Below are 22,592 nucleotides of genomic sequence, written 5' to 3' on the forward strand. Positions count from 1 at the left end.
TTTTCCAATGGTCTTAGGCGACCCCTGTGAAAGGGTCGTTCGACCCCCAAAGGGGTCGAGACCCACAGGTTAAGAACCGCTGGTCTAGACCTTAATGGAGTATCTTTACTTTCTCAGGTAGTTTGACTCTTATCAGCTGTGCTCCTTTATACTTAATCAAGTTCAACTTTTGTCCACTGTTCTCAGTCCCTTTTAAAAATGCCTATTTAGTCCAAAGAGGAAATGAAGACTTTAGAAACTCAATAAATGTTGATATTTAAACTTTTATAGGAGTGAAAGATTAACCTTTGGCCCCTACTTCTACAAGTTTTTCTTAGTTTATACGAGTTTAATTCATGTGCTAAAGGCTGATTGTCAGCATTTGTATCTTTTTTTTTAAAATATATTTTATTGATTTTTTACAGAGAGGAAGGGAGAGAGATAGAGTTAGAAACATCGATCAGCTGCCTCCCGCACATCTCCCACTGGGGATGTGCCCGCAACCCAGGCACATGCCCTTGACCGGAATCGAACCCGGGACCCTTCAGTCTGCAGGCCGACGCTCTATCCACTGAGCCAAACCGGTTTCGGCAACATTTGTATCTTAACCTCAGTTTTCATGGGTTTATAAATTATCCACAAAATTTTCTTTAGGCTTGTAACTGAAATATTTGTTTAAGTCCTTCAAAAGTGCATTTTGAGTACATTAAAAGCATGTTTTACTTTGTGTTTGGAAACCATACATTTTTAAAAACAAGAAACTTGACTGTTGTCTATTTTTAATTTTTATTATTTTTTAACATTATTATTATTACTAGGGGCCCAGTGCATGAATTCATGCACCTTGAAAGGAACAGTGGGCTGGTGAGGCTGTGGTGGGCACAGGGGTGGGTCTTGGTCCATCCTCCACGGCCCTGCCCGGCCCCTCCCACCAGGGCCCCCTGGTCCCCTCCCTGCCGGCAGCCCTGCTCCCTCCATCGCCGCTGCTCCCACGCACTGATGGGTGCCGTCTCCACTTGCACCTGCTAATGGTGCGGAGAGATTGGGGCTGGTCCTTAGCAGCGGGTCTGAGCAGTGGCTGGTGCCCCAATCGCCCCTCAGGAGCAGGGGGAGGTGGAGACACCCTGAGGGGCGATCGGGGCTGGCAACCGCCACTCACATCTGCTGACGGCGCTAAGCAATCAGGGCCAGCGCCAGGAGCTGGCAATGGGTGCGAGTGGGGCTGGCACTAGTGCCGGCACTGGCTGCAGGTTCGAGCTCCAGGCGGGACTGCAGCACGCGGGAGCAAAGAATTTTCAGTAACCACCAGAGGCTCGCCCCAGTGACAGCGACTGGCACTCTGCCTTGATCTGGCACCTCTGCTCACCTGCTCCACCATCCCGCCGCAACCGATGCCCATCATGTTCCACACTCTGCGGCCAGCTGCCTACACCCGCCATGTTCCGTGCACGCCCCCGGTGGTTAGCATATGTCATAGCAACCAGTTGTTCGGGTGTTCTGCCATTCAGTCTATTTGTATAGTAGGGTTTTATATATATAGGTTATTTTAATTTTTTATTTCAGAGCAGAAGGGAGAGGGAGAGAGAGATAGAAACATCAGTGATGAGAGAGAATCATTGATTGGCTGCCTCCTGCATACCCCTACTAGGGAATGAGCCTGCAACCCAGGCATGTGCTCTTAACTGGAATCGAACCCGGGACCCTTCAGTCCACAGACGGATGCTCTATCCACTGAGGCAAACCAGCAAGGGCTGTTCTCTATTTTTCAAATGGTCCATTTGGTTTTTTACTTTAAAAAGTCATTAATAGCCTGGCCAGCGTGGCTAAGTGGTTGAGGGTCAACCTAAACTAACCCTAACCCTGACTCCCCCCGTCACATATATGGGTCATATTTTCCTGTTTCTTTGCATGCCTCATGAGTTGTTTGTTGGAAACTGGTCATTTTAAATGATACATTGCAGCAACTCTGGGTACTGACTTCTCATCCCATCCCTTGGGGCTTGTTATTGTTATTTGCTTGTTTGTTTAGTGACTTGCTGGATTATTTTAGTAAAGTCTGTTGTACCACCCCATCTCCCTAGCAATACGCCTCTGGTGGTGTTCCTTAAGGAGGCACAGTTTTAGGTATGCCTATAGTCACCCTGCGATGACTTACTGGTAGGGCTCTCCTTCCTTGACCAACCCAGCTGTTAAATTCCACTAATTGCCCATATTACTCTATTATTTTCAACAATGCCTCGAGGCATAAATTCCTTTACAAACTAATCCAATCAAATTGGGGTTCCATGAAGGAAGGGAGTTTTTGAGTCAATGTTTGCTATGTGTTCTCTCCCCCAGAGAACTCTTTCCAGCAGTCTTATTCCCTGGTTTTCTCCTACAAACTCTCTGGCCTATAGTCTATCTAGGCTGTATCTTATAAAACCTTGATATAATGGACTAATTTGATATAACGGACTAATTCAGGTGAGGGGGGTATCCATTAAAGCTGAAAGTCTGTTATATAATAATAGGTTCTCCACAGTAGGTTTTCTGAATGCATATGTTAAAAAATTGACAAATTACTTTACCTGTTTTTACTTATGTAGATACATTTTTGTGATTAAAATTAAGTATCTATGAAAAGTTTAACTTCACAGACAAGTTTTCTATATGTGTTACAGTAATTTTATTTATTTTTAAAATATATTTTTATTAATTTCAGAGAGGAAGGGAGAGGGAGAGAGAGAGAAAAACATAGTGATGAGAGAGAATCATTGATCGGCTGCCTCCTGCATGCCCCACACTGGGGATCAAGCTGGCAACCTGGGCATGTGCCCTGACAGAATCAAACCGTGATTGACACTCTACCACTGAGCCATGTTGACAGTAATTTTAAATTTATAGTGAATGGATCTAGTAAATGTGTGCATTCACTAGTTACTCAAAATAAACAAATGCACACAGCTGGGGCATGGCTTAGTGGATGGGGGAACATTGACCAGCATGTGTTAAAACTGCAGCAGAAAGTCATGCCATGCTACAACAGAAGCATCCGGTACAGTGTGATCACTTGCTAATCGTTCGCTGAATGAGAACAAGTGGTGACTTGGATTTAAATATCTATATATATAAAAGGCTAATATGCTAAGTGTCTGTCTGGGTAATGATGTCACATAGCAACGCTCGGCTTCCTTTCCCTAGCGACGACTAGCCTCCTTGCAGTTTCTTCAGCCCAGGAACATGACTTGGTTTATAGCCAGGTGGAAACATTTCACACTTTAACTAAATGTCTGTGAAGCGTTTTCCTGTGCCTCATCTCATTTGATCCTCACAGAAGTCCTGGAGTAGGTAGATAGGAGACTTGGTGGAATCCTATTTTCTTTTCATTAGCCGGAAAATGGAGATTTAGAAAGTTTAGAAACTTGGACCCCACTGAAGAAGTAAGAAATGGTGGACCTTGAAAATGACTTCAGGTTTTCTCACTGCGCAGAATATAGTCAAACACTGCTGCAGTTATTTTACCCTTCGTTCTCCCTGCGTGATCTACAATAATAATCTGCTTCATGTTGATATTTACTGCTGTGCTGCTGACAATTACCTGAAAGAGAAGTTGGGGTGTTTCACTGGGCTGGAAAAAGTTTAGCTACATCAGAAAGTAGTTCTAATTAAGCAAGTTTATTCTGTGTATATATAAAAGGCTAAGTTGACTTGTGCATGCATGATACATATAAAGCTCTCGCTGGCGCCAGTCGCACACATGTGTTTTGATCTGTCATTGTCGATCGTGAATTTGGTTGACACTTAGAGAAGGTGAATAGCAATATTAAAATATTTCTTCTAATTAATTTCAATGTGCACAAATTTGTGCACCGTGTCACTAGTGTAGACTATAATTGTAGATATGTAATATTTATGTTGGCAAAATTACTAGTGTTTTTTCCAACATATGGCCAATTCACTAAAATTTGTTAAAAATGACAGTAAATTAATAACAAAAAAATATCCTGTTCATTCAATTATAAGTAAATCTTGGTTAAAAGCATTTAGACATTAACAGGGTGGTCATTTTCACATACTACATACAGACTGGAAATTTTGTCCATTAAATCTGAAGTCTGTTTATCGAGGTCCACATATTGAGAGTTTACTGTAATCTCCTTTCAGTCGCCTGTTACTACCACCACTGTTCTTGTCCACACTCTTGGCAAGAGATTTGGTATTATGGGTTCCAGCTTTTACCCCTAGGCCAAATATCTGAGCCAGGGTTCTGGAGGTGGGGATGGGGAGAGTGGTGAACTTTTCTGTGAGAGACCTCCTAGCTCTAGGAGCTGAGCCCTGGAGGGGGCAGGAGATGGGTGTGTGTGGCACAGGTGCTTATCTCTCCTCACCCAGGAAGAAAGCTCTTGGACTGAGAGCTGAGGAAAGAGGGAGTTCTGTGTTATGAAGGCAGCAGTCTGGAGTCTTGCTGAAATGGGAGTAAGAAGGGGAGGGAGTGGTCTTATTTCAAATACCATAACTTTTCACCTTTCAGACTGAATTGTCATAGAATTTATTGAATAGTTGTTTCTTTTTTGCTGTTTGCCCTTAGGGATCATTTCCAGAAGCTTTGAGTAGTTGTTTTTTTTTAAATAGTCTGCACCCGTTTCACTGAGGAGTGGGCTAGCTGAGCTCCTCTTGCTATTAGGCTCTGAGAAGTCGATCTCTTGTGACCGTGTGTTTTTGAACTAGCAGTCATGCCTCCTTAAAGCATGACTCAGAAAAGCATTTTGTTCAGTACGGTTCTGACCACTCCTTCATAAGGAACCTTTAACATATTAACATCTCAACTTTCAGATATCTGTATGAAGAAGCTGAGAGAATTGATTTCTCCTGCTTATTTTTCTTAAAGAATGAATTCACGACATGTACTCAGAGAAAACCTGCACACAAGTACAGCGTTTTATAAAGGAATTGAAAATAGTAGTTAGAGAATTTTAACATGAGGGTACTGTAGTTGAGTTCTTTTCAAGTTGACTTAGAGACATTGTAGTTACCCGTTGGCTTCTAAGTCAGGTGACTTAGACATCAAAATCAACAGGCTTCTTCCTCACTTTTGCTGTTATCTTAAATTAGTTTCTTTTAATTCTTTTTTTTTGTCTTTCAGGGGCCACTTAATAGCGAGTCTTCAAACCAGAGTTTGTGCAGTGTGGGGTCCTTGAGTGATAAAGAAGTAGAGGTAAGAAGCCAGATCTGTTACAGAACTTTTCATATTCCCAGTTTCAGTCTGGGATAAAAGATAATATAACTCCAGGGGTGCTGTTAAGGTGTGTGCTGTTTCAGTTGTGTGCTCTTTGAGTCTGTATTTTTTAATTTTAATTTTTTCCTTTTTATTGAATTTATTGGGGTGACACTGACAAAATTATACAAGTTTCAGGTACACAATTCCACAACACTGTAGTATCTGTACACTGTACTATGAGTCCACCACCCCAAGTCAAGTCTCCTTCACCATTTATTCCCCCGATATCCTCTTCCACCTCCCTCACCCCTTGTGTCTGTATTTCTTTTAAATTTTTGCTTAGTTGCCATCAATAAAGGTCAAAAATTTGCAGTTGTATCTGAATTAGTTTAGATGCCCTTGAATTTTAATGCTTGTTAGTACACAGATGTGTGGGTCAGTATAGCAGTGTAGCCTGGCCAACTTTAATAATAGAATTTGAAGAATTTTTTTTTTTTTTTAGGCAAAAAACCCAGCTGCATGGATGTGGGTCCAAGTCTGCAGCTACCTATTTTGCATTTTGACAGAACTTTCAATAAATTAGAGCCAGTTGATTGATTATGCAGGTCTATCCTTTTTGGAAAAAGAATTGGATTTAAGCTCTTATAAAGTAGATAGCAGCTGTTAGGATATTTTGGCAAGCCTACAGTATGCTAGATATTTGTACTACATTTGTGCTTTATAAAAATATCTTATTTAGGCTTTGCAGCAACTCTGATTTACAGACGAGTAGATAGAAGCTCTGATATTTTAAGCAGTTTGCCAAGAATTGTATAGATGATGTGGTTCCAGACCTTATACTTTCCATGACCCTGCTCTAAGAACAGGACACTGATTTACGACTTGTCTGTACCAGTTAAATCTCCTTATAAATTTGATATTTTGTATATACTCTCATACTCTCTAATTTTCATAACCTGAAAAATTTGACACAATGCTAATTGTGATTTATATGGTATTTAACAGACTCCTGAGAAAAAACAGAATGACCAGAGAAACCGGAAAAGAAAAGCTGAACCATATGAAACTAGCCAAGGTAGTAATAATTTCACACCAATGAAAATACTAAACTCTTATGTACTGTACTTAGATAGAATTTTCCATCTCACACTAGATAATTCATTTGTATGCAGGGATTCCTAACAAAGGAGATGTTGTACCTTAAGGGAATATCATGATGTTTATTATAGACTTGCCACTTGATATACACTTGACAATACAGTGTCAGTTCTTTGGGGACTCATGTTTTTCCTGTTGTAAGTTAACGATCTTCTGGCCACAGGCTTTTTTCTTCAGGCCAAACATCTATTGTACAGAAAAGAGGTTATACTGGAGCTTCAACTATGCATTAGATCAGTGATTTGTTAATAATAGGTGCTCAGAAATGGTTTTATTTACCTGGCTGTCCTTTCCACCTACTCTTTTTCCATATCAATTATTTAGTTGGACACTGGCACTCAGTGGAATAAATCTATAGATGTGACAGTTCTAATGCCAAATATCTTTATATAAAGAAAGAATAAATGGTTTGGCTCTCCCCCTCCACTCTCCTTTGCCTCCTGTAATAGAAGTCCCAGTCTATTTGCATTTTTCTTGTTTTTTTTAATCTACTAATTTTTTACTTTTGGGATGAGAGGGGGAATTCTCCCAAAATGATAAGGTCACAAAGTCTTGTGAAATAGAATAAACCCTTTACTTTAAATGAGTTTGTTTTGAATTCTTTGTTCTCTTAGTTGGGGGTATGGGTTATAGATTACTTTTATTTTGATTCACAGTTGTGACATAAAAGTGAATTTATAAAGAAAGATTAACAAATCTTAAAGGGAAGCAAGCTGTGATAAGGTCTTTCACTGCTTATTCAGTCTTTATATAGAGGAAGCTCCCTGTCCTTATGAGCTAAGTATTTTGGCTCATTTGTCAGAAGTAAAACCAGCACTTGAATTGATAACAATGTATGCAGTTATTGAGTACATAGTACATTTTAGTGCTTGATAGTTTACCTGTGTGTTATTGAAAAAACTATACTTACTTTGGTTTCATTTTCAGGGAAAGGCACACCTAGGGGACATAAAATTAGTGATTACTTTGAGGTAAGTTAAATTTTGGGGGGGAAGAGAAGTCTATTTTTAAATAAAATTTTGCTTCATTTAAGGCTTTAGAAAGCAATATTTTTCCTTCACTATGCTTTCCTGCCTGTCCCATCTTCATCAGTCTTATGCCATCCGATTTCTCTCTATAAGAGGAAACTGCTGCTGGCTTTCTGAATTTAAATTTGTTTATGATGTATCTTGTCTGTGATGATATAAAAATTCACAAATGAGGTGATTTTTTTATTGGCCAGACTAGGTTTCATGTCTTACAAAGATTGAAGTTGAGTAACTTGGACTCTTCTCTTTAGTCCAGTGGGACACGTAGTGTGCTCACTGACCCGTCGTCCGTGGTCACTAAAGAAGACACTAGCATCCACTAGACACTGTATTTCTGCTTCATGTATTTTGTGACAAGAAGGGAAAACATTCTTCTCATATTTTTCAAAACCATTTCTAGCCATGTTTTCTTGGTCCATTTCTGCTGGAGTTCCTTCTTAAAAATCTCACAGAAAATATAGCAAAATTTGGCTTACATGGCATTTTCTTTCTAGAATAAGATGTATTGACTTAGAGGGTCCATATATAATTAAGACCTGTTTGTGTATTAATCTTTTACTCTCCTTATCTGAAGCATAGTACTGTTTTGAATTATTCATATCCATTTTTCCCTGTTGGCCAGTTTGCTGGGGGAAGCGGGCCAGGAACCAGCCCTGGCAGAAGTGTTCCACCAGTTGCACGATCCTCACCGCAACATTCCTTATCCAATCCCTTACCGGTAAGCATTCACCTGGAGAAATTTGACACCTGTTGCAGGAGACAAGAAACCCAGGAACACTCAAGCAAAATTTCTCTTAAATTAATCACTCAAAGGGAATGAGGCAGTAAGGAGAAAAGTTCATAATATTACCTCTGAATCAGTCACTTCGATTCAAATCTGTATATAGTAAATTAACATTTTACAAGAGCTAACTCTATTCTCAGTATAATAAATTCCTTCTAAGCCTACAGCTCAGTGTTCTGTCAAGGAAATGGTTTCCTATCCAAACAGTAGTTTTTTTATCCTTGACAAACTTTTATGTTCCTATAAATATATTTAAAAAAAATTTTGGTCAGCTTCTGGCATTTTAATTATTTTCAAGTCTTAATCAGTGACATAGTAGAGAAGCTAATGCTATACAAATTTGAGATAGGTTTGTTTTCTGCCTTGAAATCTGAAGGTCTTAAACACATTATAGCCAAGTTAGTGGTTCTCAACCAGGGGATCGTTTTGCTTCTCAGTGGACATTTGCCAACGTTGGCATAATTTTTAGTCACAACTAGGGGCAGAGGGATGGTACCATTGGCATTTAGTGGGCAGAGACCCGGGATGCTGGTAAACATCCCACAATGCACAGGACAGGCCCCCACAGCTTACTGAATTTTCACGAACTATACTAGCACAAGAAATGGAAATTATTACCAGCCTCCCAGAAACCTCCCTTATGCTCCCTTGCAGTTATTAGACCTCTTCCTGCCATCTAGAATAGCTACTATCCTGACTTCTAACAACATAGATGAGTTTTTCCTGTTTTTGTACTGTGTATAAAAGGAATCATACAGTATACTCTCTTGTGTCTGGCATCCTTTTTTCAGTATTACTTTTGTGAGATTCATCCATATTGTTATGTGTTATTGTAGATCATTCATCATAATTGGTGTATAGTGTAGTTTTAATACATTTTAATTTATTTATAAGTTATATGTTTTAATTTTTAACTATATGATTTATCTATTGCCCATCTTCTCCCACTGGAATGTTCATCCCATGAAAGCAAGGGCTTGGTTGTGTTTTGTTTACTGTTGTTTTCATTTATCACAGTACTTATTACTTTACATAAAGGTATAATTATTTTAATTATTTCTCTTACTTGATATGGAATATCTTGGCAAGATAATACCTTGTTCAATTTTCAGTCTTTAACACCCCAAAACAGTGTTTGGCACACAGTGGGTATTCAAGATCTTGAAACAGAAGAATAGTTGGATAAAGCATTGCTTTAGTGCCCTGGCCCATATGGCTCAGTTGGTTGGAATGTCATCCGTGCATTAAGGTGTCACAGGTTCAATTCCCGGTTGGGGCACATACCCAGGTTGCGGGTTTGACCCATGGTTAGGGCTAGTACCGGGAGGCAACGAACTGATGTTTCTCTCTCACATTGATGTTTCTTCCTCCCCCTCCCTTCCCCCTCCCCTCTTCCTTTCTCTCCCTCTAAAATCAATAAAAAAACATATCCTTGGATAAGCATTGAAAAAAAAAAGAATTACTTTAGCTCCCCCCCCACCCCCCCAGTAGTTTTTTTGTATTTTTTTAATTTAAGCAAAAGTACATAAAACAGCCCTAGCTGGCTTGGCTCGGTGGATAGAGGGTCGGCCTGTGGACTGAGGGGTCCTGGGTTCGATTCCAGTCAAGGGCACATACCTCAGTTGCAGGCTCCTGGCCCTGGTCGGGCATGCGAACGGAAACGAATTGATGTGTCTTTCTCACATTGGTGTTTCTCTCTGTCTCTTTCTTTCCCTTCCACTCTTTCTAAAAATCAATGGAAAAATTACACATATCCTCGGGTGCGGATTAAAAAAAAAGTACATAAAATAGCATTTTAATGCAAGAGTTGGTAAACTGTAGCCCACAGCTGGCAAGCTAAGAATGAGTTAGGTTTTTAAAGGGTTACAGAGACAAAGAAGAATATATGGTAGAGAGAGTATATGGCTTGAAAAGCCTAAAATATTTGTCTGGTTTTTCACAAAAAATGCTTACAGGAAATCACTATAAAGTTAACTTCATGTAATTGTTAGTTAGGTCAAGAAATAAACTATTTCCAGCTTCCTAGAAACTTGTATGTGCTCTTCCCTGATCACAACCCCCCCCCCCCCACACACACACACACACACTAGAAACAACTGCTATTCTAATTTTTGTGATTATTTGCTATTCCTTACGGTTTGATCATCCATGTACACATCCCTAAACAAAATAGTTTAACTTCGTCACTAAGTCAGTTTTGTTAATCATGATGTGTTTTGTTTTGTTTTTTATTTGGGGGGAGGGCAGGTCATAGTACTATGTGCTTTTATTATTTTTTTCTCCATCATCTTGGCTGGAACCCTTAACCATGATATTTTTAAAAAAAATTATTTTATTGATTTTTTACAGAGAGGAAGGGAGAGGGATAGAGAGTTAGAAACATCGATGGGAGAGAAACATCAATCAGCTGCCTCCTGCACATCTCCCACTGGGGATGTGCCCGCAACCAAGGTACATGCCCTTGGCTGGAATCGAACCTGGGGTCTTTCAGTCCACAGGCTGATGCTCCATCCACTGAGCCAAACCAGTCAGGACCTTAACCATGATATTTAATCAGTGTTTGAATCTTTTGTGTTCTGATTCTATCAGTTAGGCTCTTTGTTCTATCAGTTACTATCTATCACGTCTTTCATAATTTGAGGAGTTGTCTGTTTCTTCCTATATTTAAAATTTTGCTCTGTGTATTAAGTGCCTTTATTCATTTCTTGTGATTTTTTTTGCTCTAATGCAGTTTATGTGATATTTAATATAACTAAACCATTGTATGCTATAAGCATTTTATACTGTCAACTTGTCATTATTATGTTTTCAGTGTATCTGACAATATCATATAGTTGAAATTTTCCTTTATTCTAAAAATCTTTTTAACTTCAACATTTATCCTAAATACATTTAATGTTCTCTATTTATCCTACCTGTTGTGTAATTTTTAAATGTTTATCGACCTTTTTCTTTCTTGCTTTCATTTGGATTGATTTTTTTTTTAAATCATTTCAATTATTTCTTTTCTAGTAGCTAGATCCTATTTGGTGTTTCTCTTAGAAATGACCACATATGTCTTTAATATGGCAAAGTTTCATATTACTAGTAACTAACTTTACTCTCCTCCCAAATAAATGAGTACCTCAGAACATGAACTCAGTTTACCTGCTACTCACTTGGTGATGGTGGTATGTTTTTATTTTGCCTTTTTTTAGCCTTGTAAAACATTATCATTTTATACTGTCACTTTTTTTTTTCAATCTTTCTTTGTACTTCTTTCCTTTTGACTTCTTATACCTTCCACCTAAGGTCATTTCCTTCTGCCCAAATTACTCCTTTAGTATTCTTTTTTTATCTGCTGGAGGTTAAGTTAACTCTAGGTTTTTGTTTGCTTAGGTAACTTTACTACCCCCTTATTCTTGAAAGATGTTTTTGCTGTCTATGTTTCCATACTGGCACTTAAAAAATTTTTTTTTTAGTTTATCATTATCTTCTGGCTCCATTGCTATTGTTGAGAAAATAGCATTCATTTACTTATTTATTTGAAAGTATCTGCTCTTTTTTTCCCTGGCTGCTTTTGAAATATGTGGTGTTCTTCGGTTTCACTATGATGCATCCTTTTATTTTGCTTGCTTTTGATTTATTGGGCTTCTGGTATCTGTGGGTTGGTGTCTTGTAATGTTTCTCAAAAATTATTAGCCATTGTCTCCAAATATTATCTCTGTTCTCTTTTTTATCCTCCTATAAAATTCCAATTAATGACGTGTTAAACTGTCTTTCTTTGTCCCCATGCCCCTTAGCTTCTTTTTCTCTTTTCTTTTGGTCTCTGTGTGCTACATTTTGGATAGTTCCTTGCTTTTCTGTTTCCAGATTCTCTGTTTTGTTGTCTCTGATTTGCTATGAATCCCAGTGAATTCTTAGTTTTTGTTCATATACTGGGTAGGGCAAAAGTAGGTTTATAGTTACACAAAAACACAGAGTTTTTAATAATAATCATAACCTGCATTTTTGTAATAATCATAACCTGCATTTTTTTTTTTTACATATGAATTACTTTAAATCTGCTTGTGCCTCATGTTATATTTCCCTGCAGGTATTTCAAAGCCTGTCTTTTTTTTTTTAATCTAATAGACCAGGGGTCCTCAAACTACAGCCCGCGCGCGGGCCACATGCAAATACAAATATTGTATTTGTTCCCGTTTTGTATTTTTACTTCAAAATAAGATATGTGCAGTGTGTACAGGAATTTGTTCATAGTTTTTTTTTTAAACTATAGTCTGGCCTTCCAATGGTCTGAGGTACAGTGAACTGGCCCCCTGTTTAAAAAGTTTGAGGACCCCTGTAATAGACAGTTATTTTATAATCTGTGTCTGATAATTTCAGTATTTGAAATTTTTATAAATCTGTTTCTGCTGTCTCTTGTTTTCCTAGTTGTTGCCTGGGGCTTCATTTCTTTCTTTAAAAATATTTATTGATTTTTAGAAAGAGAAGAAGGGAGAGAGACATCTATATGAAAGACTGACAAATCTCAAAGGGAAAGGGGGTGTGCCGAAGAGACTAATCAAAGATTTTATATGCATACTAGTGGCCCAGTGTACGAATTCATGCACCAGTGGGGTCCCTCGGCCTGGCCTGCATGATCAGGCCAAAACCAGCTCTCCAACATCCCCTGAGGGGTCCCAGATTGCTAGAGGTGCAGGCCAGGCCGAGGGACCCCACCGGTGCACAATCAGAGCTGGGGAGGGATGCAGGAGGTTGGCCAGCAGGGGAGGGCTCTGGAGCCTATCAGGCCCGTCTTGCTCAGTCCCAATCAGCCAGACCCCAGCAGCAAGCTAACCTACCTGTTGGAGCATCTGCCCCCTGGTGGTCAGTGCACAAAATAGCAAGCAGTTGAGCAACCTTAGCATATCATTAGCATATTATGCTTTGATTGATTGAATGGCTGACCAGATGACTAGACACTTAGCATATTAGGCTTTTATTATATAGAACTAGAGGCCCGGTGCACGAAATTGGTGCACTGGGGGAGGGGGGGGGGAATCCCTCAGCCTGGCCTGTGCCCTCTCACAGTCTGGGACCCCTCGCTCCTTACCACCTGCCTGCTTGCTGCTCCCTACCACTCGGCTCACTGCTCCTCAGTGCTGCCGCGGAGGTTCCTGCCACCTCCGCTGCACTCACCAGCCATGAGCCCGGCTTCTGGATGAGCAGCACTCCCTCTAAGGGAACTCATTGTACCTCCAGGCCCTCGTTGGTGTGGATCAGTAGAGTGTCCTCCCATGCACCAAAGGGTCATGAGTTCAATTCCAGGTGAGGGCACATACACAGGTTGTGGGTTGCTTGGGCAACTGATCGATGTTTCTCTTTCTATTTCCCTCTCCCTTCCTCTCTCTCAATGAAAAGAACATATCCTTAGAGGAGGACTTAAAAAGAAAAAAAAAATGCTGGTTTGGTTCAGTGGATAGTGCTTCTGCAGGCAGACTGAAGGACCAGGTTGGATTCCAATCAAAGGCATATACCTGGGTTGCCGGCTTAATCCAGGGTCCTGGTCGGGGATTCAGCAAGAGACAACCATTTGATGTCTCTCATATTAGTTTCTGTCGTTCTCCCTCCCTTCCACTCTCTGTAAAAAAAATAAAAAATAAAAAATAAATCAATGCAAAAATGTCCTCAGGTGAGGATTAACCAAAACAAACAAACAAACGAACACCCATTCCCAGTGTGATTATTGAAGGAGCATATGAAGTATTTGTTGAATGAACGGGAAAGGATGAGACTTTGCTTTCTAACTGTTTTAGCAACTCTGCAAGCCAGAGGGTTTATTTTTATTTTTTTTTAAATATATTTTATTGATTTTTACAGAGAGGAAGATAGAGGGATAGAGAGTTAGAAACATCGATGAGAGAGAAACATCAATCAGCTGCCTCTTGCACACCCCCTATGAGGATGTGCCCACAACAAAGGTATATGCCCTTGAACAGAATTGAACCCGGGACCCCTCAGTCCACAGGCCGATGCTCTATCCACTGAGCCAAACTGGTTAGGGCCAGAGGGTTTATTTTTTATTTTCATTTTTATTGATTGATTATTTTAGAGAGAGGAAGGGAGTGAGAGAAACATCAGTGTGTTGTTCCACTTACTATGCTCTCTTTGGTTGCTTCTTGTCTGTGCCCTGACCAGGGATCCAACCTGCAACCTTGCTGTATCAGGAGGAGGTTCTAACCCACTGCGCTGTGGGCTGCCTATCAGGGCCCCTCAACAAAGTCCCTCTGGGTGCCCTGGCCCCTGCTGTGGGTCGGAGCTCCTCTGCCATAGCAAAGGTTTGGGTTTCATTCTGTCAGGTTTTGGGTTTGATTCCTGGTCCAAGCTGACTGCTGCTCAGCAAGTGACCGAGGACCATTGAAGTCCATGTGCTCTAGTCATTCAGTGGGGACCTGGGGTTCCATGGCTGACTTGGCTGACTCTGATCCCTGCTACCCCCAGTCCTCCATCCAGGGTGACTTCAACTATAAAAGCTGCGTGGCCTCCAGGTAGGTCACCCTCTCCATGGCTCACCAGGCTTGGTTTCTGCGCAGTTGCCCTGGGAGGCAGATTTTCAGCTTCCCAGGGAGAGCGCCCTCCGCTCCGGACTCCCAGGGAGAGCCGGTTGGGGGCGTGAGTGCTGGCGGACCACTGCGGTCGCCCCACCAGCCCCGATCTCCCGTGCCTGCAGCCCCGCCTCTCCCTTCACGATCGCAGATCAGGGGGCCGCAGGCCAGCCGGCACCCCTGGTCCCAGGGGTCCTGCACCCTGGCTCTCTCTTCCTCTGATCGCCATGGCGATCACCGGCACCCCCGGCTCTTGCCTGCCACCATTCTTCCGTCCTTCCCCTTTTGCCTCCCATCATTGCACCTGTGTATGCAAATTAGCCGCGATCTTTGTTGGCAGTTAATTTGCACATCGCCCTGATTAGCCCATGGGAAGGGTAGCGAAGTTACGGTTAATTACCATGTTTGTCTATTATTAGATAGGATAGGCATTGCCCATAGACACAGACAACAACATGGTGAAGGCCTGGAGCTGTATGAGAACCTGGTAGCTAAAGGCAATGGGGGGACCTCTGTAATACTCTCTATAATAAAGATAAGAAAACAAAGATTTTTAAATTAATTTTTAGAGAGAGAGGAAGGGGGAGAGAGAGAAACATTGATGTGAAAGTGAAACATCAGTGGGCTGCCTCTTGCACACCTCCTACTGGGAATTGAACTGGTAACCTTTGGGTGCATGGGACGATGCCCAACCAATTGAGCCACACTGGCCAGGGCAGGGTTTCATTTATTTATGCTTCATTTTTTTTTTTTTTTTACATCATTCTGCTTATTCTTGAAAAATTATTAGTGAAATTTCTTTGAGAGCTGGGATAAAGATGTGTTTCTCCAGAGAGAATATTTGCTTCTTCCAAATGCCTAGAGCAAGTATTTCAAACTCATGGCCCGTGGGCCACATGCCTCATTTATTTGGCCCATGTTGGCCTTTGAGTTTGACGTGCTTGGCCTAGAAAGTACTAAAACAATACTGGTTTAAACTGCTGAATTTATGGCTAGCATTTTGTGTATGTGTTTTATTTATTTTGTTTGTTTGTCTCAACCACCCGGGCAGTACTGATTTGAATTGAGCCAACATTTCTCAGGGAAGCCCTGTCCCTTCATTGACAACTTTGCAGCTCCTTTAGGGTGGTGTCAGTTTTTCTTCTAGGAGTGTCTACTAGCCCTTCAGAAGCCCAGCTTGAAGTGGGAACAGTTTCCTTATTGAACAGGGTGGGCTTTTGTCTGTGACTTTTGCTTAGCACTAGGATGCACTAGAAATAGAAATTAAAGAGATTTGCAGGTACCCTTAGGGCAAATGTGACTTTGGTGCTTCTTTTACTTGTCTTGTTTCTCATTTCCCTTAGATTTTACACTGGTGGATCCCTTTTTTTTAATCAAGTCTTTGATGGTCTTAATATCTTTTTTTTATACTTTGTCCTGTTTTCTAAGGGAAGGTGTTTGGTTCAAATATCGTAGCCTGATCTATTTCCAGATATAGTTTTAAATTCATTGGGGCCTTGACTTACGAGTGTCCCGACTAACGAGTTTTTCAAGATACGAGCTGTCTCTCAGCCGATTTTTTGCTTTGAGTTGCAAGCTAAAATTCGGGTTACGAGCCAGCTTCAGATACCCCACCGCTAGTTGGCACAGTGAACGTCACAGTGAATGCCACAACATCAGCCCAGCATCACGTGTCTCACTCGTTCACAATTGATTTGACATACGAGTAATTTGAGTTATGAGCTCCATCACAGAACGAATTAAACTCGTAAGTCAAGGCCCCACTATATATCAGCTCTTGGCAAATACTTATTAAGTACATAATAGAATTATTAATTTGAATATTGTGGCTTTGGAGATACATTCATCCAACTAGTGAGAATATTGTTATGAATGGGTGTCACAAGTGTTCTGGAGCTTGAATTTAAACCATTGCATTTGGTGTGCTATGAGTGTTGGTCTTAACAAGGTGGACTCTACTCAGAGTTCCTTTTTCAGGATCATTTTGGTTATTTTATTTTCATTTTCTAAAATGAAAATGTTAAATAGCTTTTCCTGATAAAGGGATATATACATATTTTAAAAATCCAACAATTCAGAAGTGGTAAAATAGAAAGTCCCCTCCAAAAGCGCTATTATTAAAGAGTTTAGTGGCCATATATGTATACACACTAGAGGCCCGATGCACGAAATTTGTACGCTGCCTCATGGCCCCGCGGCCCCGCCCATTGGTCATTCCTGAAGGTCGTTCTGGAAGGTCGTTCTGCAGTCCGGTCTAATTAGCATATTAGCTCTTTATTATAGAGCATGTATGTTCATGTGATAGATTTTCTTATTTTAGTTGTAATTAATTTATTTAACCAATATCCTATAAACATTTTATATTCTATAAGTAGTACTGTAATGAATGTCCTTGTATATACATATCTTTGTACTTACACATCTTTTTCCTTTTAATAAATTTCCAAAGTATAATTCCCAAGTCAAAGAATATGCTCACTTTTCTGCTTATTAGCAGTTTCAGAGTCTTAGTTTCTACATATCCTTCTAATACTGAATTTTATCATTATAATCTTTGTCAGTGAGAAAAATGCTTTGTTGTAACTTGCATTTCTTAATTACTGATAGTAAACACTTTTTCATATATTCGATGGCCTTTGGATTTCTCTTTTAATGCTTGTCCAGGTCCTTTGTCTATTTATTTCTCAGAGTACTTGTTTTTTCTTACTGATGGGTAGGAGTACATTATTTATTAAAATTGTTAACTCATCATTAATATTGTAAATATTTTTTCCTGTTTGTAATTTTGTCTTTTAACTTTGTTTATGTTGACTTTCACCATACAGAAGTCAAAAAATTTGAAGTTGTTAAATTTATCAGTATCTTTTTCTTTATTACTTATTGTCTTTGTATTATTCTTAGATGTTCCTATATGGTTTGTATTTTTAATGTCATGTTTAAAATATCCTTCACCACTAGAAAGTCATAAAAGAATTTGTATGTTCTTATAAACTTTATATGATACTAGAGGCCTGGTGCATGAAATTCATGCACAGGTGGGGCCCCTAGGCCTGGCCGGCAATCAGGGCCAGCCGGGGCCTTCCGGCTGCCGACCAGGGCCTTCCTGCCAGCTCCCGGCTGCTGGCTGGGGCCTGCCTTCACCGGCCACCAGCCGGGGCCTTCCTTTTTCTGCACCATCCCCTGGTGGTCAGTGCATGTCATAGTGAGCAATAGAACTCTTGGTCGAACTCCCGTGGGGACACTTTGCATATTAGCCTTTTATATACATCCTATATAATAAAAGCCTAATGTGCAAATCTACCAAATGGTGGAATGACAGGTGGAATGACCAGTTGTTATGATGCGCACTGACCACCAGGGGGCAGATGCTCAATGCAGGAGCTGCCCCCAGCCTGCAGGCTCCAGGCCAGCCAAGGCGGGTGTCAGTGGGGGCCCCCATGATCACCCCATCAGTTGCCCCGCAGAGGGAGGCCAATGGCCGCAGTGGCAGGGTGTGTGGCCAGTGTCAGCCTGGCCAAGGCGGGTGCATCAGGTGCGCCCCCGATCACCCTACCAGTCGCCCCACCGATCAGCCCTGATCGCCGGCCAGGTCTAGGAACCCTACCCATGCACGAATTTCATGCATCGAGCCTCTAATCTATATAATATAAACCTAAGCAACCATTACAGCAGAACGACTGGTCGTTATGATGTGCACTGACCACCAGGGGGCAGACGCTCAACGCAGGAGCTCCCCCATGGTGGTCAGTGGAGTGCCGCTCAGCCAGAAGCCGGGCTCACTGCTGGTGAGCGCAGCTGCCACGTTGGGAGCCTCTCCTGACTCTGCAGCAGCACTACCGAGTGGTGGCAGCAGGTGCAGCGGGCTGGGATGAGCGCAAGCAGATGGACGTCCGGCCCCAATTCGGGCTTCTTCCTCGCTGCCTGACGCTTGGCACACTGCTACATCCCCCAAGGGGTCCCAGACTGTGAGAGGGCGTAAACTGGGCTGAGGGACAACCCCCCCCTCCCCCCGCACGAATTTCATGCACCAGGCCTCTAGTAGATAGATAAGGAAGCAACCTTCTTTTCCTTTTTTCTAATATCTGCAAGTATCCTATAATCTTTTTAATAAGTTCCCACTAATTTGAAGTATATTTTAATCACTAATTATATATTCATATTACATGGGTTGCTTCCTGAATTTTCTGTATTATACTGATTTAGTTAATGTTGCTTTGTATATGTTTTAATAGTCAAATTTCCCAGATATTCCTTATTAAAAATTATATGACTAATTTTGATTATTTTTCTAAGTGAACCTTAGAATTCATTTGTGAAGTTCCACAAAAATCAACTCCCTAAAAGAGAGTAAGAAGGAACCCAGATGATAATTATACCATCACCACACTCTCTTGTGAAATAGGAAAAGAAAAAAACCAAAAGAAAGAAAAAGCCCTAAGCATTGGTTTTTAGAGAAATTTGACATCTGTAAAATTTGAATCCAGAAGCATAATATTGCAATTTAATTTAGGTAAAATCTTCTGTGTTTGTCAGTGAAGCTCTAGTTTTTCCTTTTTTTAAGAAAAAAAAATGTATATATATATATATATTTAAAAAATTATTTTTATTGATTTCAGAGAGGAAGGAAGAGGGAGAGATAAAAACATCAGTGATGAGAGAGAATTATTGATTGGCTGCTTCCTGCATGCCCCACACTGGGGCTTGAGTCCGCAACCCAGGCATGACACTGGGATCAAACTGTGACCTCCTGATTTATAGGTCTATGCTCAACCACTGAGCCACACCACCTGGCTCTAGTTTTTCTTTATGTATAATCTGCATACTTCTTAAGTGTATTTCTGAGTATTTTACATAAATTTTAAGTCTGCTTTTTCTTCCATTGCATATTCTGATTGTAATTAATTGTTGTTGGTATATGGGAAAGCTATTGATTTTTGTCTATTTATTTTATATATGACCATTTTACTGAACTCTTATTTTGTTTTTCAGTTGGTTTGGTTTCCTTTGTGAATAGTTATATCATCCAAAAATGATACTTTTTAATGATGCTTTACTATTTTCCAGTGTTTTTACCTCATTTTTCCTTATCACATTGACCAAAACTTTTATAAAAATGTTGAATGATTATGATATTAATGTGTTAATTCCATGTAATTTCTAACATTAATGATAGTGTTTCTACTATAGAGCCATTAAGTTTATGTATGTTAATTTCTAAAAAAATACGTCATTATATGAAAGATGGATACTTGTAGTTTTTTTAAAATATATCTTTATTTATTTCAAAGAGGAAGGGGGAGGGAGAGAGATAGAAACATCAATGGTGAGAGAGAATCATTGATTGGCTGCCTCCTGCACACCCCACACTGGGCATTGAGCCTGCAGTCTGGACATGTGCCCTGACCGGGAATCGAACTGTGAACTCCTGGTTCATAAGTTGATGCTCAATCATTGAGCCACCAGGTCTTTTTTTTTTTTTTTTTTTTTTTTAAGAGTTGCCCAATAATGTGGACTTTTTTTGCGGGGGTCATCTATAAAGGGAAGAATCTTGATTCCTCTCCTTCTGACATTAATGTAATGAATTACATTAGTGGGTTTGCTAATGAACCATACTTAACATTTCTAGAATAAATCATACATAATTGTGGTATGTTATTCTTTTAGTGTAGTATGGAGATTGCTTTGCTTATATTTATTTCAGCTGTTTTTTGCATCTAAGTATAGTGTGCTGAGAATAGGATTAAGAGTGAAATAAGCTCTACCTGTAAAGTAGGGAACAAATATCTTAATCTTCATTTACCTACAGGATAGAAATAACATTTCCTTTGTAGGATTGAGGGTATTATGAGGTTGATTTATTGAACTGTACAGAGTAACCTGCCAATTCAGAGTTGAGTAAATATAGAACCATTAAAATGTAGTTTTGCTTAATTTGAGTAAGATATTAATTCAGGTTGATAGCTAGGTTATAATCCAATAATGTTATTATGCTCTCTGTATTTGTTTTCAGAGGTATTTGGTTTTTTTAAATCATTATTATATTCAGTAACTGTTTTAATCTGTTGCATGTTTTGGCAATATCAGATTTTCTTTCTCATGTAATTTGTGTGTTTTTTAATGTTTTCCAGCGACGAGTAGAACAACCCCTCTATGGTTTAGATGGCAGCGCTGCAAAGGAGGTCTCAGAGGAGCAGTCTGCTCTGCCACCCCTGATGTCAGTAATGCTAGCAAAACCTCGGCTCGACACAGAGCAGCTGGCACAGAGGGGAGCTGGCCTCTGCTTCACTTTTGTCTCAGTGAGTACTGAGCCTGAGTTATGCAGACCCTTGTTGTCCTGGAGCTCCTTGATGAAGTTAGAATAACTGTTTGGTAGAGAGAGGATGGCCTTTTTAACTGTCACTTCTAGAGGTAGTGGTGAGCTTCTTCTCAGTCTCCCTGGGTTCAAAGGGCTGAGAGAAAAACTGTTTTGTTAATGTCTGAACACATTGTGGGAAGAAAACTGCGATCTTACGTTGACAAAGTAAAGAAGATATAGATCAAATTCCATCACAACCAAAGAACTTATAACAAGTAAAATTTCCAAACTGCAGCCATCACTTATTTAAAGCAATATTCAAGTCAGTAAAATTTTAGCATGTAGTCAGGGGTTCCGTAGCATGCTTACAAGCTGTTTCACCTCTGGTATTTGCGTGACCGACATGCTTGCCTTCTCTCAACTCTTCTGAGTGTTATGTTTACTTTTTCCAGGAATATTGTTCTGTTTGCTCTTTTGAGCTTGCTTCTTTCTCCTTCCTTGAAGAACAAGAACTTGAAAGTTTGACCTATTTGCCAAATTATAATACAATTTGACTCAGAAATTTCTACTTTCTTGGTTTCTGTGACCTACCAACTGTTTGTGACCAAGGATGTATAAAGCAAGAGAAAGCTCCATTGCCTTATGCTTCCATGTTTAGGGACAATTTTCAGAGCTGAAGCCACCATTTGTTAAAATTTGTGTTCCTCTTACTGGTTCATTATTTCCAGTTATAATCTAAGTTTCTTCTTCTCTTTTTTTGTTAATCCTCACCCAAGGATATTTTTTCCATTGATTTTTAGAGACAGAGGAAGGGAGGGAGGGAGAGAGAGAGATGGAAACATCAATGTGAGAGAGGCACATCTCCTTTCTCTCGAAAATCAGTAAACATATCATTGGGTGAGGATTAAAAAAAAAGGAAAAATAAATATATACAGTATCAGAAAAACTCACCTGTGGAAAACACTACATTATCTAATCCTCACACTATCCAATATTTCCTAATTATGTCTGTGACGAGTTGTACTGTGTTGTTAGGTGCCATTTTGTTTATAAAAGGAATTTTGGGATAATAATGATTGTATATTCCTGAATAGTTGAATAATATTAAATCCTAAATTAGCTTTCTAAATTTAAAAATGCCTTAGAAGCCCTAGGTAGTTTTGCTCAGTGGATAGAACGTCATCCTGCAGACTGAAGGGTCCCGGGTTTGATTCCAGTCAAGGGCACGTGTCAGGGTTGTGGGCTTGATGCCCAGTGGGGGGTGTGCAGGAGGCAGCCGATCAATGATTCACTCTCATCATTGATGTTTCTCTCTCTCTCTCTCTCTCTCTCTCTCTCTCTCTCTCTCTCTCCTTCTTGCTTCCTCTCTGAAATCAATAAAAATATTTTAAAAATAAAAATAAAATAAATAAAAATGCTTTAGAAATGCCCTGTAAATTGTGTATAAAAGTCACTCATCCTGGCTGGCATGGCTGAGTGATTGAGCATTGACCTATGAACTAGGAGGTCACGGTCAATTCCCAGTCAGGACCCAGGTTGTGGGCTCGATCCCCAGTGTAGGGCATGCAGGAGGCAGCTGATCAAT

General features: G+C 40.1%; 1 protein-coding gene across 2 annotated transcripts in view; it reads left to right on the forward strand.

Moving 5' to 3' along the window:
- The window catches only part of TLK2 (tousled like kinase 2), an 85,205-nt gene that overhangs the window by 16,508 nt on the left and 46,105 nt on the right, over positions 1–22,592 (forward strand). For both annotated transcript variants that reach the window (XM_081109247.1, XM_081109248.1), the window contains exons 3-7: positions 5,102–5,173; positions 6,182–6,251; positions 7,262–7,305; positions 7,985–8,080; positions 20,841–21,008. In XM_081109247.1, the coding sequence (XP_080965373.1) occupies positions 5,102–5,173; positions 6,182–6,251; positions 7,262–7,305; positions 7,985–8,080; positions 20,841–21,008 (450 nt within the window). The remainder of the gene's footprint in view (positions 1–5,101; positions 5,174–6,181; positions 6,252–7,261; positions 7,306–7,984; positions 8,081–20,840; positions 21,009–22,592) is intronic.

This window comes from Myotis nattereri (genome assembly GCF_964212035.1).
Source record: "Myotis nattereri genome assembly, chromosome: 16".
Classification (NCBI taxonomy): Eukaryota; Metazoa; Chordata; class Mammalia; order Chiroptera; family Vespertilionidae; genus Myotis; species Myotis nattereri.